At 39.9% G+C, this 27,120-nt stretch overlaps 1 protein-coding gene across 4 annotated transcripts in view; it reads right to left on the reverse strand.

Annotated features, from left to right (window-relative positions):
* Nucleotides 1-27,120, reverse strand: part of ITPR2 (inositol 1,4,5-trisphosphate receptor type 2) — a 268,236-nt gene that overhangs the window by 130,202 nt on the left and 110,914 nt on the right. For all 4 annotated transcript variants that reach the window (XM_056342122.1, XM_056342121.1, XM_056342124.1 and 1 more), the window contains 10 exons: nucleotides 26,281-26,446; nucleotides 24,131-24,304; nucleotides 19,304-19,393; nucleotides 19,025-19,150; nucleotides 17,739-17,861; nucleotides 15,958-16,158; nucleotides 11,341-11,592; nucleotides 9,628-9,753; nucleotides 4,435-4,563; nucleotides 3,710-3,830 (listed from right to left, as the gene is read on the reverse strand). In XM_056342122.1, coding sequence (XP_056198097.1) covers nucleotides 3,710-3,830; nucleotides 4,435-4,563; nucleotides 9,628-9,753; nucleotides 11,341-11,592; nucleotides 15,958-16,158; nucleotides 17,739-17,861; nucleotides 19,025-19,150; nucleotides 19,304-19,393; nucleotides 24,131-24,304; nucleotides 26,281-26,446 — 1,508 coding nt within the window. The remainder of the gene's footprint in view (nucleotides 1-3,709; nucleotides 3,831-4,434; nucleotides 4,564-9,627; nucleotides 9,754-11,340; nucleotides 11,593-15,957; nucleotides 16,159-17,738; nucleotides 17,862-19,024; nucleotides 19,151-19,303; nucleotides 19,394-24,130; nucleotides 24,305-26,280; nucleotides 26,447-27,120) is intronic.

Consider the following 27,120-nt stretch of genomic DNA (forward strand, 5'->3'; position numbering starts at 1 on the left):
ACTCTCAAGTCAAAAAAAAAAAAAAAAAAGAAAAAAAAAGAAAAAGGCAGAAGGGTACTACAGATGCCTAGCCAAAATCCAACATTAGTCCACGTACACAGCCAGCGTAAGGGGCAAAAAAACGCTGCCCTGTCTGTAGTCTTCTTACAGAAGAAACCTCTGCCCACTCAAAGAGAAACACCATTTTGTGTGGTTCTCCGACAGAGAACAGCACCAGGCACGCAGTGTCATCACTAAAGGGCCTCCATTTTTAAAGCCTGTAGTACCCCTGGCTGGGGCAGTTTTTCCAAAGCTTTCAGCAGAGCAGGCCTACTCAATTAGCCCAGGCAAGACACGTTTGGCACTGTGCCTAAAAATACAGAGTATCACCAGTGGTTAAAACCTTTGCTAGCCAGCCAAACTTTTGCACAGGGATGTTTGTTAAAAACTCTGCTTCCACTTCGCCAGCTAACTTGCTCTTCGGGGAAATCCCTCTCACCTGTTCCTTTGTACTCCCCTTCTGCACTGTCAGAATTAAAGACTAAATAAAAATGTGTGCCAATCTGCTAACTGTAATGGGTTTGCACGGACAGGTTTTGGTACTGGGGAGCTACAGAAGTGGCTTCCGTGAGAAGCTGCCAGAAGCTTCCCCCATGCCCAGTGGAACCAATGCCAGCCACTCTGAGGCGGGCCCATTGCTGGCCAAGGCCGAGCCCATCAGCCATGGTGGCGGTGCCTCTGACAGCATGTGAAGGAGGAAAAAAAAAAGAAATCTGCATCAGTGAGAGAGAAGGGTGAGACTGAGTGAGAGCAACAGCCCTGCAGCCCCCGGGTCAGTGCAGAAGGAGGCAGGAGGGGCTCCTGGCACTGGAGCAGAGATTCCTCTGCAGCCTATGGTGAAGACCATGGTGAGGCAGGCTGTGACCCCACAGCCCATGGAGGTCCACGGTGGAGCAGTTATCCACCTGCAGCCCATGGAGGACCCCATGCCGGAGCAGGTGGATGCCCGAAGAAGGCTGTGACCCCATGGGAAGCCCACAATGAAGCAGCTTTGCTGGCAGGACATGCGATCCCTCAGGGGACCCACACTGGAGCAGTTCATGAAGGACTGCAGCCCATGGGAAGGACTCATATTGGAGAAGTTCATGGAGGACTGTCTCCTGTGGGAGGGAGCCCACGCTGGAGCAGGGGAAGAGTGTGAGGAGGAAGGAGCGGCAGAAACAATGTGTGATGAACTGACCACAACCCCATTCCCCGTCCCCCTGTACCGCTTGGAGGGAGGAGGTAGAGAAACTGGGAATTAAATTAAGCCCAGCGAGAAGGGAGAGAGGCGGAAAAGGCGTTCTTCTGATTCAAATGGTAATAAATTAAACTAATTTTCCCCAAGTCAAGTCTGTTTTGCCCATGACAGTAACTGCTGAGTGATCTCCCTGTCCTTATCACACGAGCCTTTCATTTTTCTCTCCCCCGTCTGGTTGAGGAGGAGCGGCTTTGGTGGGCACTCATCATTCAACCAGGGTCAAACCACCACTGCTAGCAAACACAATACAACTTTACCATGCTCAGTACTGATATTCACGATGAATCCTTAAACAGTTATTATGACACAAATAAGGAAATTGGCAATATGCAGGCCAACATGCGCTTTCAGGGGACAGCTCTGAGACTGCCAGCCCATGGCACCCCCAGGCTGATATCCAGCCTCCCTGCACTGCTGCTGCTGCAGGGATGTCCCAGAGGAGGACATGGGGTGATGCCCTTCAGCAGCAGCTCAGCTCTGCTCTGCCATACGTGAGAGTCCCCAGGGTATGGCTGGAGTCCCATGGGTGGGAAGCCAGAGTAGCAAGAGGGTTGGACCCATAGGACAGCACAAGAGCATGCTTATAGAAAAACCAACTGCAAATCATAAAAAAACCCAGCCGTAAATCAATCTCCATAAAACAGAAAAAGGAATGAAAGAAAAGACTACAGCAGAGGCAGAAATTAAATTCACCAGACAGAGAACAAAGTCATGTATCTGAAAAGAACATCAGGCATCAGCCATGCCTTGCCTTGCCTTTCGCTTTCCCCTTGGCTCCCCCAGGAACAACAGCACACAGACTACCTATCAAAGACCTCCAGCCCTTTCGTGGGTGCACCTGGCCAAGAAGCTGGATCTGCCAGCCCATTAAGGTGACCCATGCTTTCCCTGTCAGCCTGCTGTGGGCTGTCTCGACACTATGCTTGGGTATCTCCAAACACCCTCATCTCGGTGAGATAACACAGCAACCTCTCTGAGCTAGAATTTGATTTTAGGTTTAGCTCAACAGAAATGAAGACACTGAGCTGTCTAGAAGCACAAATAGGGCATGCGCGGTCTCAAAAATACTCTCAACTGCCCTACTTCATCCCTCTTTCCCCAGACTCCCAAAGGAAGTAATTTATTGATGACTCTTTCCAGAACTGCCAGAGAAGAGCAGGGAGGTAAGTGTTAAATGCATAAACAAGGATTTGTAGGGCTAAAGCTTTATTTGAGACTGTAGTAGCTGTAGCATAAAGGAAATGTCTTCAACTTCCAAAGTTGTCTTGCCAGATGGATCCATAATTAAATCATTTGCACAACAAATAAAACAATTGAAGGTTGCTAATTTTTTAGGTAACTACTTATTCACACAAAAAGTTAATGAGATGTTTTGGCAAAATGTTAAATGATACTCCTGTAATGCTATTACAAAATCTAAATTTAGACTCAATTGTTACAATGCCAGAGATGGTTAAGGGACCCTCTCATATTGTTTTATCATTATTTATTAATTTTTTTAAAAATTGCATCAACACTAGAATTTAGCCAGTTTCTATGTATCTCTGCCACTACTCAGTTTTCATTCACACTGAGCAGAACCTTCTTCTACAAGTAATCAGAATGAATTTTAGAAACTATACTGAATAATTCTTTTTTCTATCATGGCAGAAGACTTTAACATTGTATTCACAGAAATTTAACTTAATGAACTTTTGCCAGTCTGAACTATGTACTGGTGAAGAATCTTTTTTATTTTAGGATAAGAAGAAGTTTTAAATCTTTCACTTTAACATGGTATTTGAATTTATTTGAAAGCATGTAACTTATTAGCTGCCCTGAGGACCAAATTTAGTCTCGGTGCCAGCGCAAGGCTGTATTCCCCTGACAAGGCTGACTGTGTAACAGCAGTAAATGAGTGGGCCTGATGGTGAGGAGTAAGTGGAAAAACTATCGCGTGGCACAATTGTGTTTTCCATTCCCAATCCCCTGCTTGGGCAAAAACTGAACAAACCCAGGACCATGATGGACAATATCAAATGCATCTCCCAGGAACTGAGGGGAAAAAATGATGGGTATTCTCTGGTGCACAGCTGCCATGCATCACTGCTTACAAAAGCTTGTGCAAATGTAGCCCAGCACAATTAGAGAAGCCCAGGTTTTCTTGTAGCTTATGTTGTGTTTTAATATCGTAACTTGCTTGTTTAACTATTGCTCACTTAGCAAACTCATTTTCTCTGACTGAAAGGTTTCACCTAACAACCCCATCTGATGGGACAGATTTGAATAGCTTATAAAAGGAGGTAGAATTTAGCCTCAGAAGGTGGGATTTCTGAAATTACTACCGTCACAATTTCAGGATGGTAGAGTCAAATTAAAAACTGTTCAACCTCAAGTAAGTCTGATTTCCAAACACAGAGAACAATAATTAAAGTAAAACCTGGCACCTACCCACTTCGGCCAAAGTCTTGATACATGACTCCACTGAGGCTTTCTGTGTTGGATTTGGCCAGGTACAGTTGTAAATTCTAAAAGCAGACTGCAGCAGCTGAATAAAAACAGGCTGGTGTGTCTGAAAACAAAAAGATAAACCATGGAATGTTACCCTTTAGAATCTCCTCACAACTGCCCAAGGGTTTGACACAATGTAAACCACATGCAACCGGGTTTTAGCTTGTAGACTCAAGTTACAACTCCATTAAATTCTCTTTGCTTTTCAGAACGAAAGGGAACAGAAATCAATGCTGCACCTCTAAAAAGGCCAAATCATGCAATTTTTCCTCAGGTTGCCACTGATATCAAGCAAACACAGTACAGAGCCGAGGGACGTATGAGTCTTCCCAGTTCTCAGGTATGTGTCCCTTTTGTCATAGGACACAGCATTTTTCTCATACAAATACAAAGATTGACCATTATTCTGCAAGGATACCCCCTCCAAGGAATTCTAAGAGCCAGGAGTAAATCTGACCATATTGAGCTGTCTACTAGTTCAGAGTAGGTGATAAAAATTAAGAGTAAGTGTTTTAAAGAGGAATTAAGATGCTAGCCAGTGGCATGAGAAGGGACAGAGAAATTAAAGGAGGATGTAAAGGTACAGCATTCCTATGTGGGTAGCAGAAGGTATCTCGTTAGCGGTCTGAATTACCTATTTGTCTGTGTCTCTTTTCCTTACTTACCTGGAGGCTGGTGCTGTTATCTGAAAATGGCGAATTGAAGAAGCCACTCACAATGTTCATTACAGGCTCAGTGACATATTTCTCTAGAGATGTGTCTGCATGTTTACGATCTGTGGTTGTGTTACAAACCTACAGGGAAGAAGGAGGAAACAAGGAAACGTAGTTCTTTTAAATAAGAAAGCTTTATTATTTTGTATTTATTACAACACATGTAATATTTCTTCTCTAATGCAAAACCAAATGTTTCTTATACAAAATCTGTCAGAGATAACTATCTTAAGAGTTCAAGCTGTATTTGCGATAACTTATTTTTCTTCTTGGAGGTTCACATTGTCTTTTGAATATTTTTCTCTTCTGAACTAGCTCTTTCTGGTTGGCTGTCTATTCTTTCCCACACCATGAATAAAGATTGCCCTAAATCAGCACATTGCATGCCACTTACACATTTAGACGGATTCAAGAAGAAAATAAGCCTTTCCTGCCATTGTGGGGCTGGTTGGAAGAGGCTTTAGAGACAGATGAGATATAAATACCTTAGGTTAGAAAGATTTCATGTAAAGTTTAACTTCTCTTTACAATTAATCAACACAAATGGGTGGTGAAGCTAAAGCTCATTTGCGAGGAAAATGTTAAATAAGATGGAAGGAAAGAAAATAGCGTATTTTCTAGTAGAAAATAGTCAATACCTACAGCCTTTAGGATTGTAAACTGCAAGACAGGCAGCATCACTTAGGAAAGCTGCATAGTAAAAATATGAAAGACAAAGTAAAAACAATGAAAGAAGAGAACGAATGGTACTGGGACACCTATGGAGCACAGAAGGATGATTAAATGGTGGGAAGATGTGGGAAGATTTGTACAAAAGATTCCTGAAGGCACCCTTTGGTACAACACTGCAAGTTTGTTGCTACATAAAGATGTCATGCTTAAAGAAAGGAAAAAAATACTGGGCTGGATTGCATCCTCATTTCTTTTATTTCTTTATTTCTTTTCAACATATGCAAACATCTACACACTCATGTTGATTTTGCTTACATCAGTGTAAACAGTACTAAAAGGAGTCTATAGAGAGCCAAACATAGCAAGAAAGGCAAGTCTGGACAAATAAGGAGTACAGACTATAGTCATGCTACCTCTTCAACAGCCTTTAAATAAGCAGTTCTAGCCATGTTTAACAAGTAATGAACAGCAAAGTTGTTCTCTCTTTTACCTGTGCAAGTCACCGACTACTATAACATTCTAGGGAATCCATGCAAAAGCAGAATTTCTTTTGTATATAGAACTCTGGGGTAGCCTTCTCATTACTCTTTGAGCATCTAACACACAATCATGAACCTGAGTGGTACATACTTGCCATTACATTGCTTTATGAATGGGGAACCGAAGACCAGAGAAACTGAGTGAATTTATTAAGGTCACAGAGAAAAGCTGGTGACAGAAGCAGAAGGATAATCCACAGCACCTGAATCTCACATAGGGCAAACATGCTAATTACACACTGCCACTGTCACACTTGGACACTACAAGACAGAAATTTCACCAGCAGTGTTTTAAGGAAGGTTACTGACACGACATCCAAAAGCGCCCATGTTCAGGGGAAGATACAGCTCATGGGAACACGAAAGAGTTTTGAGTATAACACACAAGCATTGTCATATGGTAGGCAGAGGAATAACCAAAGATAACTTGAGACTTACAGGAATGAGGCATCTTGAGGAGCTTTGCTTGTCTGCTTTTCTAAAACGTGTCAGAAAAACAAGCCATACCCCCACATAGTGCATTTTTTATCACCCCAGGAAAGGAAAGATTTTGGTCAGAGAAGCAACAGTGGCTAAACTGAAATAGTAAACCCTTCAGCCCTTCAGTTTTGGGAAAAATATGACCCCACCCCCACCCCCTAGTCTTCATGGAGGTAACAAATTCCGTTAAAAATCAAAACTTTTTAAAAAAATAGTATCATAGAACTAAAAATCTTTTGAAGTTCTTCTGCTTTTAATTAATCTGCATGCCAATATTGGCTGGAACCAGTAGCTCTGAGGCTCAGTACTTGCATTCCCAACGGGAAGACAGGGAGCTGTGCAGTGCTAGCACGGTGAATTCAGAAATTGCCAAAACTAAATTCCAAAACGCTTTTAAGCTTTCCTCTTTGCTTGCCTAAAAAGCAGAGCCATATGTGGGGATGCCACTCTGCTCCAACACTGGTCTGAAAAATTCCCAGCACAGAAGGAATTCAGAAATCCTCTCATTTGTTCTTATCCCTCTGCCCTTTGGGCACTGAAAGAAGTTTCCCTATGGAAGAAAAAAACTGAAATGCATGAAATGGAGATGAAGATTGAGAAAGCAGTGCTTAAAAACCCCTTAAGAGGCTTTGGGACTGAAACTCGCATGAATAATACTTCAAAAATTCTGCAGAGAAAGTCAGGACGACTTTACAGCTGTCAGATCCTGTCTCTATCCTGCTCAGACTACAGCTGCTGACTTACAGGCTGGGCCACACACAGGAAAGGGAAGCCTTTCCTTCAGCAGCACCCACTTTGCTTAGTGCAACGCTTCAAGTCATACACAGGAGAAAGTAGGTTGGCAGAAACTGTAGAAACAGGGTGTCTTTGAAAGCACGACTGCTTTTGGCAAACTGAATTTATACATGAATCCGCCTCATGCCTGCTTTGCAACATACCGTGTTGTTAAAAGAGAATGACAGCTGGGGACTAAATATTTCCTTCCTCAATCCAGAAACAGATTAAAAAAACTGGTTACTTTTTTTTTTTTTTCCCTCTGAAACAAAAAAAGGAAGGAAACCAACCTGAGGATAATACACTGTCTTTTACCTTAGTGCTCTCTAATAACAGACTCAGACTCAAAGCTCACAAACTCACCCACTGACAGGCATTTGTAGCAGCTAAAAGAAAAGCATTTCCCCTTCCCCCACGCAAAAGCATCTCTTTTAGCTCACTGGAACACAGAGGATCAAAGGGCTCTTTTTCTAAAAGCTTTGAAAGCTATTGTAACATCTTTCATGAGGCTGACAGCATTCTAACTGTCCTGATAGCTACATAACGCTCACGTATTTATAACACACGGGCTCTCTCTGGGCCCCAGAAAACCAACCCCGAACAAATACACTCAATAACCTGGAAGACATGGCTACCCACAGGGACCTGGCAGAACAGCAGAACAGGCCAGACACTTCTGACACGCTCTTTTAAGTTCTTTTAGGCATTAACCAGGGAATTAAAAGGACTAATCAGGCATCTGCCCTGAAGGGTTTGCAGGACTGCAAAATAAACCTGCATTTTGCCCTTTGGTGCCAACAGCACATACACACAAAAACACAGCATTAATGATACACTCCCTCTTCACCTCTGAAGACCTGGAGTCTAATTTCTCTTATGAGAAGAGTATGTGAAGAAAAAGCTCAGTGGTCACTAGCATCAGGACAACTACATCATTTGGGACAGTGCAGTTTGTCTCCAGACTCATGAATGGAGCTCTGGACAGAGCCCTCTTTCTACATGTCTGCTTCTAGCCCAACAGCAAAGAAAACTGGTCATGTTCAAGGGCTAGGGAGGGTAGTCTGTTTGGAGGGTCAGAGCCAGGACGTGTCAGGAAAGGGCAACCCAGAACGGGAATTAAACAGGAGAAAACACTTCCTGGGGTAAAACCAGCAAGGTTAAAAATCAGAATCCCCCTCCAAGGAGGTTTCTGATCTTAATTTTCAAACAAGTTTGGTTTCTGCAGAAGGCCTTCCATTGTAGAACATAACCACAGAGACAAGACAAAGAGCAGAAAACCAGGGTTTGTAGAGGTCTCATTTCAGCTGAAAATGGCTGCCAGCAAAAAAAGAAAGCACAACATCCCTGTCTTAACCTGTTCCCAGAAAAAAACCCCCACACAAAAAAAACCCACCAACAAAACTCCCCAACCCCTTTTAAGTTTGCTGTTTCACAGATAAATTAACAGGTCTCAGTGCCTACTGTACAGCACAAGCCTTTGCACTCATTCTTCTTTCGGCCACAACTCATGATATTTTCTCCCAATAGGTTTCAAAGAAATTATTTCTGCATTTTGCCATAGTGGCACACTATTACTTTGGGGTAGATGTCCACTACAGGATTGAATTAAGATTCTTTTACATTTTTTTCTTTATTTCAAAACAAACGAAGAACACAAGGGAGTGAGAACTTATGGATTATAAAATCTAATAGACCGTGGACTGGGAAAAGAGAGGCATGCACTGTGACAAATGCTCTGTAACATCTCCAAAATACCGTCTGGCATCAAGGATCAAATACAGTCCCCCAGCCACCAAAAATCTCTGGTTCCACTTCTTGAGCAGAAAAAGCAACTCCATTAGTTGATATTAATATTAAGGTTCTACAAGAAGCATTAACCTCTTAGAAAAGGATATGTAATGTAAGCTGTAATCATTATGTCACACTAGCTTCCCCTCACGGCTCTACTATTGTATTTTATCCTTCTGGAAGTCATAAGATATCCCTCATTTTCTGCCTCACCTGAGAATGGAAGCTTAATTCAACTTCTGTCTTGAAACTTAATTCAACAAGTAATGACACCATGAAGCTCACTAGGGTCCACAGGAATTGAATGCCTACGGTGCTAACTATGCCCCAGCACCTTGCAGCCTATAGTCTATACAAGGATTAGTATTCTGAAAGGCCACAGCTCTACACCTGCCTTTCACCCAGCAGTGAGAATGTAGTGATGGTAGAATAAAAGACAGAAACAGGCTGAAGTGAGATTAAAGAAGGAACATTATTAGCTAAAGAAATTCTTGATCCCTGATCCTCACTGTACTAACAATAAAGCAAGAAGATTACAGATGTGTGGGGTTTTCATAGCCACCACCATAACACACGCTCCCAGAAGATGTACACAGACTCTCAACCCTGTACATGTATCCCATTTATTTTTCTGGAAGAAAAGAGAAAAGAACATGGGTTCCAAGATGCCCTTTTAGAAAGAGAAGGCCGCTAGTAATTAGCAGGTTACATGATGATAAATAGCATAGAGATGACAGTTTGTTAAAAACCAAAAAACTGCACCTATTCTATTGTCAACTTTGGGGGAAAAAAAAGGTTAATAAAACAAAAGAAGTTCACCAACAAGAAGTTATCGCTAGTTCAGTTGCCATCCATGGCTACAGTGTAGTATTTAACATCTCATGAAGCTTACCCTTGCCATATCAACAAGGAAGTTCTCAAATAACTTCCAAATATGGTTACTGGCATAGATTTCTTTCATTTCCACTTCAGTGTCCACGTAACAGTGATTAACAAAATTAACATAGGCAATTTTCACCTGCAGGAACAGCAAATCCACAAACAATATGAAACGGAACAGTAAAAATCATTAACATGATGGTTTCTATCTGCAAAAATACTGAGCAATAAAGAGGATCCTTGAAGTACTAACAAACACTATTAACAGTAATAATGCATAAGTTCGGTTCTGAAGATTTAAGGAGAAGCATGGCAACAAACGCATTAATGTATATATTGAAAGATCACATGAAGAAAAACAGAAAGGTTTTGCAAACATTCTTACTCTAATGAAAAAAAAAACATAAAGTAAACCAATATTAAATCTGATATTTAAATGATATTAAGACTACAAGGGCCTGGCTCCAAAGCCAGGAGTTGTCAAAATGCAGGACACCCCTGCACTTGCCAGTTGACTGTTGCCATTTTACGCCTTGAACAGGCTTGTCAATATAAAATATATATATATATAAAATATAAAATAGCAGAGCTGGGACTACCATCCCTACATTCCCACAATCCTAATGCAGTGCTTGGATTCAGGATGGGTGTACCTTGGATCTAAATGGAAGAGAAAGGCTGTGCAGTGCTGGGACTGCAGCAACAGCAGCACAAGGCTTAACAGGAGGGCTTCAGTCTCACTCCTCTCCTGCATTACAAGTCTGCATGTGCACATGATAAAAATGCATATCCACTGCCTGAAATGTATAGATTAAATATAAACATACCCAGATACACTGAACATTTCTTGTCACAGTCAAAGGAAAGGAGATAGTTGCATATGTTTAATGCAGTCAGGAAAAAATTCTGACTTTTAGGTTTCATTTGTTTGGACTTTTTTCATTAGTATCTGTTGAAATTAATGTTAGGAGGTACTTCTGAGCAAAGCAAACATTTTTCTTTTTAAGAAAAGAATTAGTTGATCACAAGGGGACTTTTTCACGGCACACAGGAAATCTTCGTTCCTGCAGGTCCCAGTTCTGTTGATATGAGCCACAGTTCTCCAACAGATAGCCTGCCAAAATCCATCTGACCAATACACGGGTCATACAAGTTCCTTGCAGACTGTGAAAAGGTTTCTTTTGATCACATCAGGTTTGGTGCAAACAAATATTCCCCTTCTGATCAGCATGAAGTATCAAGTCTTACTGAAGCATGACCAGTAGTAGTAGCTGCAGAATTTGGGCCTCAATATGCAGTGAATAAAACCATTTGCTGGGTTCCAACTGAATTTAATAAAATGAGGCTTCACCCAAAACTCCCACTGACATTAGTGTGGCCAGAATGTTACCCATCACTTCCAACAAATTCAGGCAAAACGTTGGCTTGACAAACAACTCAGCTGAGTCTTTGCAGCTACAGCCAGAAGTCATCAGAGCTGGACAAATCCAGGAAAACAAAATAAGGTGTGTGCCCCAAAAAGACAACAATTGAAGCATAAGGGACAAGGCATTTTCTGTTTAAGAAAATACTGACTATCCTTTCTCACTTATTCACCTTAACAAACACCACCTGTTTCCAGCCTGTTTTCTGTGCAAACATTAAGCTTGTCAGTATATTGTAAACAAAAAAGATTTTCTGACTTTCTAAAAATGGGAAGTTTGATTCCTCATTCAGTGAATCTTACCTCAGGTATGCAGTCATCATGGGTCACTACTCTCACTATATCATCCAGTGGCAGGAGTGAATTGCACTTGATCTCTGTATATACATTCTTTCCTTCTGTACAAGCCGCTAGCAATTCCACTAGAGTGATGTGATACGCTAAGGGTCCGCTCTCATCTGCTCGATCTCGCTCTGAACACATCATCTGGAGTAGGACTGGAAATGATGCTCTGTCATTGTAGAATATCAAGACATCTTCACCGCCATTTATCAGCTGAAAAAGTTATCACAAAGTTTTAAGCACCCTGCACTGCAGTCATTTTGGACTCAATGATCTTGGAAGGTCTTTTCCAACCTGAATGATTCTATGATTTTCTTAATTTCTTATTTTGTTCTGTCTTTATGTATGCAGACTGTATAGCTAAAAAAAAACCCACCAACACACAAAAAAAACCCCAAACCAACCAAAAATTACTCTGATGTGGCTTATCAAATGCACATGTCAAAATAATATCCAAGGCAAAATTCTGCTCTTGTCTATGTAAGTACAAATCTGGAATAACTCACCAAGGAGTGAGCTAATGCAAGGTGAATTTGAGGTTTAAATTTGAGGTGTAGCTCTGTGTTCATCTAAGATAGTATGCCATCCTTACTATTCCTACCATCTCAATTCTTGTTTCAAGTTAGTTAATTACCCTTCCTGTTGTGAGGTCAGGGCACATTACTATCCCTATTTTATATGTAGGGACTTGAGATGCAGAGAGATTAGATCTTGCATGCTACCTCACACGAAATGCCTGTGGCTCGCCCAGAACTTAACCAACCTTTTCTGCGCCCTTGCTCAGCATCAGAAACAAAAGATGATTCTTCCCAACCCATGCAAATTTGTCAGTGTCATGCAGCACTTCAATTTAGCAGAAAACTGGTGTATGTGGTAAATATTTGATTGTGCTACAACTGCTATGCTCCTCTCGAGAGGATCCAGACTGGAGGTGGATGCTGGCAGCCCCATCTCAGCTGATCTCACAAAAAAGTTTTGCTCTGACCCTGTTTTAAACCCTGCATACACTGAATATACCTACTGCCAGCACCACTCTGTGAGCTCAAGTGGAGCTGGGACAGGACAGTAGTCCTGTCTTCTCTCCATCACTTCCTTTTAAGCATACAGTCTCAGTGTGGGTGAAAAGCTCCTATAAGCCCTTCCTAGTATAGAATACACCTTGGCAGTACAACAGCCATATGCATTTTGTGAATAAGGCACGTGACATATCCAAGCCCACATGTGACATGAAATCCTAGTTTACTGAATTTCAAGGGTAGAAATAAAGGCTGGTGGAACTGTTGAGAAATGGGAAAGCAGCAAAAGCAGGAATGAAAATTAGTCTCTCAGAATGAAAAGTAAAAAGCATTTCATTACATTTTCCAGGATTTCAACATTGCAAATTTTGATTTTACAACTTTTCTGACTGTGTTTTCCCTGTTTCTTGCTTGTTTTTACTTTGATGATTGAATGGAGTGAATTGTGGATTCAGTCTTTGCTGCAATCCCTATTTCTTATGTATCTACGGGTTTCCAAAATGTTTGTACTAGTGACTTTTCAAACCAGGTATTTTCTGGACAATCCACAGTACAGAAAAAAAGTTTTTGAGGGGACAAGTGCTCAGGAAGGTGGAAGGAGACAGTACAGGGACCCAGATACCATTAATTTCATTGCACGCAAAGGCAAAAAAAAAAAAAAAGGAAAGTAGTATCAGTATTCAAAATGTTGGAAAATTGACCTAATGTTTTAATACTGATGTTTGGAATACTATGCTTTTAGGACATTTCACATAGAAAATAATAAAATTTAAAAAAAACACACAAAGCCCTCTGGGAAGGTACATGTTCTGTCATGTTCTATTAAGCTGTTCACCACATTCCCATAGTTGTTTTCCACTTGTGTTCATTGTACAGGAGAGGGAAGACAACTCTTCCCAGGTTCCCCCAGAGTTACCTCTTATGTCAAATCCAGACCTAATCTGTACCAGTGTTGCTTGATATTTTATCATATTCAAGTCAAACTGACCCTTCATTCTTTCATATACCTATTACTGATGAATAAGGAAGAAATACCAGGAGACAGTGAACTTGTTAAACATGACGCTGCATGGCATGCTTGCTGCATACTGACTGAGGACCCACCAGCTGAAGCAGATGACGTTGCATCAATACAAGAAGAGCTAAGGGGGACAAGGTAATCATCATAAATGCAAGGAAAGAAGATGTCATCCCCTTTCCCCAAGTTATCCACTTTTAAATGTGATTTTCAAAGGGCATCCAAACATTGGCCCAAACAGAGAAAATTATGTCCCTTTAAAAGCAGAAAAGGAAGAGAAGAATCCAGTATTAGCCAAAGTTCTAACTGAGCATCACAAACTCCGTGATGGGGGAAAAAAACCCCAACAAATAAACTCAGTAGCATTTTCTTCCACTAAAGTATACTTTGAACAAGTTAAGAACTCTATGGAAGTATGAAGAAGGTTGGTCAGTATCAGAGCAGCCATTGATGCTTTGTGATATATCCAGATATATCATAATATATAATCCAGATATAATATATAATACTACAGATTATAGAAATACTATGTATTATATATACAATAGATAATAGAAAACTCTGCTGCCACACTGATCCAGTTCAAAAGTAAATTCTGCTTTCCCTTTTGTAATAATGTTTGCACTGATAGGCACTATTGGTCCAAGAACCTCAAAGTGTGCTTGTAATGAGAAAAAGTGCCCTAAGGAACCTTTCAGGTCAGCAAACATCATTAGTAGCACCCCACAGACAGGGGGACCAAGGATATGAGAACAACTGAATAAGCCAGATTGGGTATGTTTAAGGTATTTTATGAAAGTACTCTTTTGCAGTGGTGCTCCTTCATCTATATGCACTATCTAAAACATGTAATTATGATCAGTTTATCTCTTACAGTAAACAGAAACAAGCTACAATATACTTCCTGTGGGTAAAATAAAACACAGGAGTAGTTGAGGCATGCTGTACACTCTGTCTTGTCTTGTGGTAACTTGTTTACATGCCCCATCTGGAGGTACAAAAAAAGTTACACCGCTTGTTTAAGACACAAAGTACATCTCAATGGTCTACTGAGAAACTGTCCTGACTCCTTGGCAAGTTCCAACCATTTGGCTGCACTGTTCCCTTTACATAGGATTGCCATTCAAATTTCCCTATTAGCATCCTTTTCTAACAAATCATAATTACTTACCTGTAATTTCCTATGTTTTTTAAAAAAACAGATCATCATCTTACCCTCTTTCATCAAAATAGGGTTGCTCCCTCCCCCCAGCAAATTCCTGCAGGACTCATGATGTAAATGTCACATCCAAGTTCATTTCAATTTTCATCATGCAGTCAGCTTGAAAATGTAATATGACAATTTATCTTTGTCCTATTATAGGTCAGTAACAAAATGTATTTAAATTGAGAAAAATCTAAAAATTTCGTTTGATGATAAAGTAAAAACCTACAAGAAGCTGTGGTGGAAGGAAAAAGCTCTAAAAGCATAAAGACACAAGAACTGTTTGAATTATGTAAATCAAAGGCTTGTAATTGATATTGCACGTTAAAACACTTCAGTCAAATTGAAAAGGTTGAGGTGGATTCCATTAAAGGTTATCCATGTAGGGTGAAGCTTTATTTTATTAATTAGAAGTTTCTCCTCTTTGTTGCTGTGGAACAAAATTTCAGCAGGGTTTAGTTTTTTTCATACAACTAGAGCTTATCTGTTTTCTTTGTGAAGATGTCTCCTCAAAAAAACAAAAAAAAAAACCCACCCCAAACTTTGTGAAATAAAGAAAAATGTTCCTTGTACTTATCCTACCTGGACTTTTCACCATATTCAACTTTACCCCCTTATTAATCTCATAGAACTATTAACATAATTACAGTTAAATTCACAGGTGTCTGCAAGTTGAAGACTTCATTTATCATGTACACCATATATCAAATCCTAATTGCAGAGAAGTTAATTAGGTGTTTTCCTAGTAACTTTATGGGTGTAAAGATTTGTCCACAAACCACTCTGTGGAATTCACCAGGTCAGACTCCAAACCTAGGTAAAGCTAGAGTAGCTCTACTGACTCTCACAGAAATACTCTGGAACAAAAGAAACAAAAGCAGAAACTAGTATCTACAATTGTTACATGGTTGTGTGCTAAAAAAATGGTCTACAACACGATTAGGCAAATCCATAGAGGTACAAGCCTCTTATTTGGCAAAACCATGCCACAATATGACAAGTTTGGTGCATAAATGAGATCCTAAATTACAGTACAGGAAAATGAAGGTTTATGTAACTCTGAGATTTCCATGCTACATCATCTACAAATAGACATCTCTGTATCACCATTCTAACACTCATGTTTTCTTTCTAGTAGTTATACAGATGGCCTTACAAAATTAGATTAAACTCCCCAAAACGTCTGCTAAAATATTCATTATTTGTGATACCATTTAAAATTCTAAAGCGATGATGTCATTATCTCCCATTGGTACCAAGAGCAGAAAAAGCAGCCTCAAAATACTAGTGTGTTAAAAAGATATCAAACAAGTTGATTAACATATTAACCCTTCACTTACCTCTGTCATTACCATGTCCTGGCATTTTTTCACATATTTGCCATCTGCTTTCACAATGGTCTGCAGGAAACGCAGGTACTCCACGTGACGGCCATGGGTCTCAATGCAGTGTACAAAGTGCTGCACCACTCTTTCACTAATTTCATTACACAGAAGGTAATTATTCATGAAGATGTGCCGCATGGTTTCAGCTTCCAGGAGCTAAACAGATTAAAATCAAAACAGCCTTATAAGAGCAGCAGATTTGTATTGAGATTGAAAGATTCATAAGACTCTAGACTAGAGAAAAGCCTTACATTAGTAAAGGGAAACCAAGAAAGTCCAATGTGCACCAGCCCAGTGATTAAGCAGTGACCTTAGGGCCCAGTTCTCATTTATGATGGAATTTCTCCACACTTTTCTATGAGTACGGAATGGTCCTAAAGTGGACATTACAAAATCTGTGTCCATGTGGAGGGAAGACACACACACACACTACACTGCTAGAGCACTCTGTAGAGATTCTGGTATACAAGACCACTGAGACCACATCACACTCGCCATCAAACTTTGCATTGAGGCAACCAAATAAGAATATTAGCTGCCTTGGGTTCCCTCTGTGGTTGACAGAAGGCAGGCATTTTCAGCACGCAAATCATTGCACATGCCCTTGGATCACTCTGAAAGGATACCTCTTTCCACATTAACTACAGAGGGAGCCCAAGGCTATGATTCTATCAGAGAGTAGCGTGGTACAAGAAGAACAGATCTGTAGCAAGAACGGATGGCACCGAGGACCCAGCATCCAGACTTGATGCATTCTTGGGGCTTTTGCTTCAAACTTGCTCTAGTTTGGTCCCTTGGACTAAAGGCTCATGAGGGTCAGGTGTGCTCCTGAAGTATACCTTTCTGTTTAGCATCATCTGAAAGGAGTCCACACCATTCATTCCACAATGTGAACAGCACAATAACTGGCATGATCAGAAGATCAACTCCAAAAGAATAGAAATGCAAGTGCAAGAAGACTCCATACTTGGCACCTGGGTTAAGTGTCAAGTGTTGGATTGGAAGGAGTCTGGGCGCTAGTCCCCACTGTGGTCAGTTCGGTGCCTTTCACTATCTTCACAAAAAAAGCATAAATAAAAAAATAACAAATACTTCCTAATGCACATAGACCAGGGGTCTACAATCCTAATACTCATGCTCTTTCTAATAAAAACATGTTTTACTCTGTAGATCTGCCACTGAGCAAGTTGTCATTCTATATGACTATATCTGTAAATACATACATATATATACACACAAGGGGACTGTGACAAAGAGGTGTATTGTAAAGACACTGATTTAATAAAAGATCAGACTTTAGATTAGTTGAATCAAATGGAAGCAGCATCAACAAAAATGTATGGGTCAGATTCTGCTGTCACACAAGCTTCATGACAGCATAGTCACAGCATCTCCTAGCTTGACATCTGTGAGTGAGTTAGGATGAATAAGAACAGAGTCAAGCTAAACATGAAGTGATGATGTGACACATGTTCTCAGATACCTCCAGTAAATCCCAAGGTAATATTGGTTTCTGCTTTTAAAATGGCAACATTAAAAACAATGACATAAAGAGCAATGGTAAGGGAGAAAAGACAGGAGAGAGAAGACAAGACAATAAAGGAGAAAGGACAAGGACAGAGATGAGAAGGCAGAGAGGGCATAATTTAATGAAATTATTTATTTAGCACTGTCATTTTTCAGCAAGTCCAAATTTACTTCCAGTTATAATATTCTCCTTAAAATAAAATACTTACCCCTGGAGTTAAGAACAAGTTGAGATTTTTGTGGAGGAGAACTTGATTCTGAGGATTTCCTCGACAGAAATTCTGAAGGAAAGTGTGGGCTAGATTCATAACTTCATTCATCTTTTCATCGCTCTGCAGAAAAAGACAAACAAAAATCAGCTGGTGTACCTAAACATACTTGTTAAAACCACACAATGTGGATTTAGCCAGGAACAAACCAATTCTCCTGAGCCTTTATAGGGCAGGAATTCTCCCTCTGGAAAAAGCAACTGATCTAGTTTCCTTCAGAGTCCATTAGTGGCTGTACCTTACTCTGAATTGACTTGACCACACAAGCTCAAAGCCTCATGCACGGTTATAATTTCCAAGTTTAAAAAAGTGCTAAATGGCTTGATTTTCAAAAAAAGCCCTCTAGCCTGCATTGATTTCAAGCTTTTGAAAAGCTCTGGCTTTGATATAGCTACATATAGAAAGAGATGTATGCGTACACCTACACGACTATGTATGTTCATACACACACTGCCACACAAATGTATGTCAACTTTCATCCCCATTTTTTATGCTTCTCATACAGTATTCTAACTCTGATTTGATGAACCACCTATATGGTCAAGCACTGTTTTACTGAAGACAGCTGAACCTACTGTCTCTATCGTAACATTAGTGTGTAACACTGAGGAAAATGTAGCCCAGAAGAGGGTTTATCTCCTTTCAGTGCTTCCTGTAAGATCTAGAGAGATGTGCTCTTTAAAAGCCTATCTAGATCATTCATTTGTATGCTCAATGCCACTAAATCAGTACAAAATCAGATTATCTTCTGAAAAACTTGCAAGTGGAACTAGGTTAGAGGCTTCCACCACAGAAGCAAATTATTTCAGACTTGATCCTTGAAAGCTTTTTGTCCGTCTTAGATATCTATGAGAGCACTCACATCAGTACCCAACAGTGGAATTTAGATACCCTGTCAAGAGCTCCATTAAATCAATACTTCTTACTGCGCAGTGACTGCAGATCTAAGGTTTGCCTGTTTCAGGAATGGGATGATAGCGCAATGACATGCAGGTACCTGAGGCTGTAAACATTAAGTTCTTAAGAACCTGTTCTATGCAGGTGGCCATATTTAACCTTGGGCCCAAACCCGTTAATCTTAAGGTAGAAAATGGCATCATCATTTCATGTTTATACCACAGCTGAATGAATTCAGTTAAAAAAATATTCACATTGATTCTTGGGCCTCTTGAGGCCTTTCTCTTTATTGAGTTCATGTTTTTTACCACTAAAATTATGAGAATAACCTTTTCATAGGGTATCTGCAGAAGGTCCAAGACTACCAAGTGGGCACCCATATTTTTCAGCAATCGTTGCTGTTGATTCCGACATTTTTTATTCTGAACACAAAGCTTGCTGAGTCGAATCAAAATCTATAAATAAATAAACAAATAAATCAGCATGCAAGCAAGCAAAGAACCAGCCATGGTACACAAAATCAAACAAAAATACATTCTTCCAAAATAATTACTAAATCTACTTACCAAACAAGTATGTCAAGCAAGTTTCTAAGCAGATATACTAACCTCTTTAACAATATTGTAGTTATTGCTTTTATTGCTATCTATCTGTGGTTTTTTGGTCCCATCCTGTATTGGACTCAAAATGTTTGACTCCTGTAAAAAAGAACACACAAGTGGAGATCTATTGCAATTTCCTCAACATGAAGCAATTATATTTAATAACACCAAGTGAAGAAGTCTTACAACAGCTCACAGGGAACAGATATAACACAGATAATAAAGAAAAAGACTCGTTTATTCTTTATCTACCAGCCCAGTGAATGAAAAGATTCACATTCAAGTCCTTCCTCTATTTCAAATTTCCAACATGATTTGAGGCAATTACTCTATGTCTTCGTGCTTCTGAGCCTCCTAAAAAAAAGAATACATCCCTAAATGACAGACTAAACATCTCAAGGAATTCAGATGCTATGAGAATAGAGACCATAAGTGTATTTCAATAGCCACCACTTCTTCCAAAAATCTCTAATGCAGCTGGGATGATTACAAAGTCTGTGTATGTGAATATTAAAAAGTCTGGAGAAAGGGCTTAAGGTTTAAGGCTTAAGGCGACCTCCGTAGTTGAGATAAGTAGGGTGGAGTTCTCAGCAATACAGGAACAAGTAGCGTACAGAAATTATAGATGTTCCTCCCATGAAGAGGATATTTCTGTCCTTACCTCTGGATGATGCAGGAAAGGATTTGAAAACAAATGAGAACCTTATGTTAAACTGCAACACCCAGTCATGATGCCATATGCGCTGGGCCTTGGTTCTTAGAAAGCCCCAGCTGGGTATGATAAATAAGAGAAATCAAGTCAGCAATTAACCGCCAACACCTATGCACCTTTCCATGCATATCTCAGTCAAAACATGGAAAAACATCTGCATGAATACAGCCACTTATAATATTGGCAGTGGTTGGTTTGGGGTTTTTTCTGTTGCCAGCTATGGTAAGCCTTTCTTAATTGGAAACACAAAGAATTGAAAGATTGGACTTTGGATGCTGAAATTATTAAGCATGTAGAAAAACTGTAGCAGATCTTGAGACTGCCTCACTGTATAACCACAAGGATGTAAACCAGTGTAATAGCACAAAAAAAGAAGAAACAGGTGTGCTTCTGAGTTTCTTTATGTCCTCAAACTTCCTACTGTGTTAGAGAAGAGAATTATGCTAAAAAACACATGTGCACGCCAATCTGAATGTTTATATCTCTTGAAACCTCTCTCTGAACTTTCCTAGCTGATGGTGAAGGTGAGGAGTTCTACAAATCCCATCTGGTCTTAACTTCCAGTGGGGCAAGAACAGCTGCACCACTTGGCCATGGAAGCTGTTTATAACAGTGCCAGCACCACTGTTCAGCGTGGTCGTGTTGATCTATGCAACAACAGCAGATTTTTATTTCTTTAGGTTTGTTAGTATGCATGCTGCCTTCTCTCTAGCTGTTTTGAATCAATACTTTGGAAGATATTTCAGGCTCTTTGCTATAATTAACCACCCTCCTCTGTTCTGGGACTGTGGGTTAACCAAGATTAATTTACCTGTTACTTTTATCAGCATTCTTCCTCAATCAAAGTAGTTTTATAATCCATGCAAACTATATGTCTTACCTGAAAGTGCTGATCAGCATTAAACTGCTGAATCCATCCTTTCTCTTAACAAAATAAAAACCTATTTATTGAACCCCTAAGAGTATGCCAGGGATGTAGTTATCAAGAGATAATCACACCACTGGGATACCAGAGACACTCCATTGCATATTTTGCCTCGTTATGCCCCATGATAGCCATTCCCTGTCGCACTTTTCCATGGGGGACAGGGAGTCATACACACCACACTGAGAAAGGTTCTCATCTGAGCACCCCACCTTTAGGAAATGGTATTTTATGAAAAAGACTACTTCCTCTATTCATAAAATTCGTGGGATATCACTCTGAATCAGTGTTAGGAATACTTTCTAGACTCCAACTGGAGGCCAGATTCCAGCACTCAGTCCGAGCAGTTCCCTGCTGCTGAAAGTGTCTCACTCATCTCAGCAGGACAGTGTGCAAGGCATGAGTCAGTGTCACCCTGGCACAGTTTTGCCCTTCGCAGGCTGTATTTACTTACCAGGGGGATGAAGGCACTCTCAGAAGTTTCAGTTCATAATCTCAACCTATATATGATGTTTCAGGAGATATTTGTTTAAACATATCCAGAACCAAAGCAAACTGCCACAGACCAGAAAAGGAGGAGAGCGAGGGAACACCAGGTGCTTAAGGGTGCTGGAAGTTTACACCACCTGAAACCTCACTGAACTTTCTCAGTGGATGGTGAAGATGAGAAGATCTATAAATGCCACTGCACTGTATTCCAGCTGCACCTGAGAGTCCTTTCACTGAGACTGCCTATTTCTCCTCCTCAGACCTGTGTTTCTGGTGCTACTCTACCGATGCGTTCTCTAGTGACAGGACAATAAAGACCACACTTTCCATAGCCCATGGTATCTATACAGACTCACAACACCCTTACTAGAGATAACCAAGTAAATAGGCTTTAGCTACTTTTCCCTTCTCAAGCGAGGCTCAGTTACGTGAGATCAATTTCAGCATTTCTTCCTAATCCTATACGGTGTCTAATTTATGTCTGATCTAACTCCAAGCACTCTTTCCTATAAATCTGATCTCCAGTTCCTATCAAGATGATCCTGCACGGATGCAAGATTTGTTAATTTTTCCTGTGGAGAACTCTGGATACTTTACTTAGAAGAACACGGCCTTTTTTCTACAAATCCCATTTCTGGAGCCATATGATTGGGGTGGGGGTGGGGTGGGAAAGGAGTAAGTCTGCAGACCCCCAAGTTATGACAGAAAGGTGTAAACAGTTACCCAAAAACACTCAGAAGCCTAAGGGCATAAAAATGTATTTGATTTTTTTTAAAACTCCTATGCCAATATTGTAATGTACTTCAGTGAGGACAGAAACTTGGGTTTAACATAAGACTGTTCTGGAACGCAATTGAAACCCCTGTGTGCACTTTAATGTTGTTTGGGAAAAATTAAGCACAGGCAAATGGAACATATTCCCTAAAAACCTAGAGGTCCATCCAGCTCAGTACCGAATAACCAGCACCTATTCCAAGAAAGCATGGGATCCCACAAGGATGTTTATCTGCTTGAAGCTAGCCACCTGTTTCAGACACCGCAGACCATGACCAGCACCTCACCTTTTACATCTGACTTAAGATCTCAAAGACTGCATTCACTATCTTAACTAGTTATAGCAGGTAAAAACATTCCATGACTGTTAAAGAGTAATTTAACAGGGGATCAATTAATAGATGAGATTCTGAGCTACAGTAATTTGGCACAGCTCTCATGACAGTACCACCAGATGATCTAATCAGCTGTGCAGATTACATATTACTGATAGAACACTCTCTAGGATCTGCCAGAGATGATAATATGCATCTATTGAAGCACTGCTAATACATACAGACCTACAGATGCCTCATGGGAAAAACCACTGAAAATATGCTTCTGTTTCAAGCACATTGTTTTGTCCCCTCTTCCTGGAGTTTCTTTGCTATCAGGGCTATCCATAGGAATAAAAAGGACCTTATTACACTTTTTAAATATATTATAGCTAGAAAACCTTGTAAATATCTTGCTGCAATTCTGTAACCTGTTTCCCCATTACTTTTTCTGTTAAATACATAAAGGAACATTTTCTTTCCTACTAGAGCTATGCTTGAGGAAAAAAAGTAGGATATCACACATACTTAAAGCTCATGAAGTCCAGATTCCTCCCCAGTTCTGACACAACTAAATTCAGCTAAGTTATATCAGAGAAAGAATAGGACCTACACTATCCCAAGAAATAAGGATTCTCCCTTGAAGGGTTGGATTTTCCCCCCATGAAGCCACCTAAAATCTGCCTTCCCATCTGAAAGGCCAAGTGTATGTCAGATATCTGCAAACATCCTGTCTCTTCTCAAAGGCTCCTACTTTTCCTCAATGCATTGGCTTCACAATGTGTATAATCTACAATGGCTTCCTACCGAGCTTCCCCTTGTTGCTTCCTTGCCCATTTTCTCGCCACTAGAAAAGACTACCATGGAAGAGAATTAGGGAAGTGCTGAGTCTGAAATCACAGTTGTTCATCTCTCCCTACCTCCTCTGATGAAAATGGAAATATTGGTGGGAAAGCCTGACCTATCTACTGTTATACCACAAACCTCAACCATAACAACTCTTGCAACACTGCATTTGGAGTTCGTGATTATATGAGGACCTCAGCTTTCACTAAAAACCAAAAATTAATTTAAAAAAATCAAATATTTTTTTTAAAATATCAGATCTTCCTGGTTCCAGATTCAAGTTCTAAAGTTTCTCAAATCACAAACAGCTCACCTACAAAATCTCATTATTCTTAGGTCAGTCTTATGTTTGGTGGACAGTGGAATTAATCGTGTTGTTTGAAAATACGGGTTTGTTTGTGCTCCTCTGCCCTAGTTGCAGGAACAGATACTGTCTATTCCTCCTTTCCTCCAGCAAGTCAACACAACTGCCAATAGGTGATCCCTAGATTACTTCCTTGGCCACAGAATGATGCCATACACTGTGGCTTGCTCGCTAGAAATTAAGGCAGCTCTATGACATAAGAATGCAGTTACTGAAAGCAGCAGCAGAGAATACTGACCATATTGATAAAAGAAGGTTTATTTCCTGTTCTGCCTATTCCTAAAGCTCAGCCAGAATACTGAACATTCTCACTTTGCTACTTTGATTAACCAGACCAGAAATATGCAGTTGTTCATTAAACTACCCATCAACACTGAAACAATTCTAACAGCAAAGGCATTAAACTCACCTCTATGGGCTCTTCTCCCCCTTTAGTTTGATTGTCGCCCACCTCTCCACTCTCATAATTGCTGCTCTTCTCAACCCACAATTCTGATTTTTCTACAGTCAGACGTAGCTGATCAAGATCAGCCTTGATTTGCTTGTAGTTATCAACATCTTGATTAGACACCAGCAACTGAACCTGGAAATACAGAAAATTGTAAAGCTATTACAGTAGTAGCACCAGCACTTATGCCTGGGTAATTTGCTTGACAGTTTCCATTCTAAGCCCCTCTTTTCAGGTGCTTTATGTAACCTCCCCTATGAAATTGAAATATGGCACACGTAGGCTTTTTAGTCCCCATTCATCAAAAACCTTTAACAGAGTCAGAGACTGTAGTTGCCCAAACCAGCATAGTTACAACATTCATGACATTCTCTCACCTTCTCTAAAACACTGCGAAACATTTTTAGCACAAGCACTGATTTACAATTTCTTGAATTCTATGCAGAGTTAGTTCTAATGCATTGATTATGATCCTCATGGCATTAAAACAATACAGTTACATGCTATTAAAGCAATACAGTCAGAAATAGCTTATACCATCAGCAAAGTACTTCACAAGAAAAAAAAAAAGGATGATATGAAAAGGAATCGGGTCATTCAAAGAAAAGTCAGAATGGCCAGCAACTTTAATGATCACCTACATCATTGTAATCAAATGTTGAAAAATAACACATTTTAACATTGTTAGGCCGGCTTAGAAAATCTTGTTTAAATAGAGCTCACAAACTGACTTTCCAGTTCATGTAATTTCCCACCATCTGAATGGTTGCCTCTTTTTATTTTTTTTAATACTGCTCAAATTATCTGGGGTTTTTTTCACTGTTATTTGTAGTTCTTGATTTAGCATGATCTACACATTTCCTTTCTTTGTAATGCTCTTTCCTCTACCAAGATTATTAATGAAGGTAATATATGAAAAAACTAACAATCTTTACAGTAAATCAGTAAGCACTATTAAGAAATCACGGTTATGTAAAGATTACGGTCACATGGCAGACAAAAATACTGAAAGGGACACTCTTTAAAAAAATAATAATCATGCAGGCAAATGTTCACTATTTTTGTAATATAAAGTTTTTACCATCTTCTCTCTTAGCTTGGTAAGACATTGTTATTTTTCAGAATTTATGAATGCCTATCATCCGCAGACATTTATATTCCATGTTCCCTACAGTCTTTTTTGTTTATTTGTCAGTTAGCCTTTTCCATGCTTTAAGAAAACATGTTAAGCTGCTCAGTCCTCACTTACCTGGGAATAACAGCTATTTATGCAACTAACCACCATGGCCTAACTTTAACAATCTGGTGGGAGGCCATTATGCTACACTGCAAAAACAGTAAACAGCAGCTTTCCAGGTCTTTATCATTCATCTGTTTTCAAACAAGAGAAACTTCTACATCTTACATAACAATGAGACAACACACTATCAGACTCCTGAAATAAGCATCAGATGGTTTTATCAACATATGTTATATATAGGGTTACATAACAGAGATGTCTCTGTCATCCAGACCCATGACATCAGATCTCCCCATCCTAATCCACTGACACATGGAGCCTGCACATGCACCGTGATCAAGCAGAAAATAAAAGCTGAAAACAGGCTTGGCTCTATTACCGTCTTCCTGTTATTTGGGCCTATCTGTACCATGCAGTGGAGCACAATGCAAAGACACCTGAATTAGAACTAGAAATATCACATGAATAACAAGAGAGCTTTATAACCAGCCTAAGTAGCCCTGAAGACAGGAAAGTCTTATTGTTGACACCAGTACACTGTTTGCAGAACATGAGCTACTAACTCTGTCTCTGAGGGATCACTACACTATGTCTTGCTGTGAGATACGTGTATTCCAGCTGTCACCACAGCCCTACGTTTTCAGTAATGGATGCAATGCCAGAAATAACTATTTCTGGGTGCACAACTATAATACACACTACCACATAAGAACAACTCTTAACAAAAAAAATAAATAAATCTCTGCTGAATATGGACCTCTAAGGAAATAACACTGCCATGCTACAAACAGCAATTTAGGTAAGTAAAGGAGCCTTTGGAAAGACTTTCCCTGAAGTCAGTTTCCTGGAATAACACTATGCCCATCCATACCTGTTTAAATGCTTGCAGAACTTCTGCTCTCTGGCTGAAGTGCTTAAAAAGCAGGTGCAGAGCACCTGAGAGCAAAGGAGGGTAGTCATGCATGATGAGGTGAATGAGGACCCGTAAAAAAGTTCTGCCCCCTTCATCATCAAGCTGAACTGCATTCTTCTCCTTTCTGCAACAGAAATGGGGAAAAAAGGACCAAGTAAAGTAAGATAAATAAAAAAAAGAAAAACTTTGACATAAATATGCCTGCAGACACAATCTTCATTTGACAGAGCTCTTAAAACCAAATCAAATATGCTGCAGGATGGAAACAATAAACCATCACTTTAACATATTTTACAAGGACTTAAATTCTACAGTTATATGCTGTTGCAGCAATCTTGTAGCAGAATGGATGCTATGGAATGAATGTAAGTACGCACAAAATGTGTCAAATATTGTGATTAAAATCCATATTGCAAAAACATTCATTTATGTCTTAGATAAGTTGTGCAAAGCTCATCCCCAGTCCAAATTAATTGAAGTAAGCAGCATTTCATCAGAGATTAATTTGGCCCTTTCCTTTTTGCTCTTTCCCTTTCAGCTGCTATTAAAATTTCATTTAAGGAAAAATAAGCTCAAAAATAGTAATAATTGCCAAAAGCGTCATATTTCTGGAATCATATTCATAATCTGGAACGGCAGAAAGCAGATTTACACTTAACATATCAAAGCAGAAGCAATGTTTCCAAGAATCCATTCAGTCTCTCTGTTCGTTTTAAAGATGCAGATGCCAAGGGCTGTGTGTTGTTTAACATTATGGGAGTTCAGGGAGGGGACTGGAGGCACTGGTAAAGACTGAGA

This window comes from Falco biarmicus, chromosome 5, assembly GCF_023638135.1.
Source record: "Falco biarmicus isolate bFalBia1 chromosome 5, bFalBia1.pri, whole genome shotgun sequence".
Classification (NCBI taxonomy): Eukaryota; Metazoa; Chordata; class Aves; order Falconiformes; family Falconidae; genus Falco; species Falco biarmicus.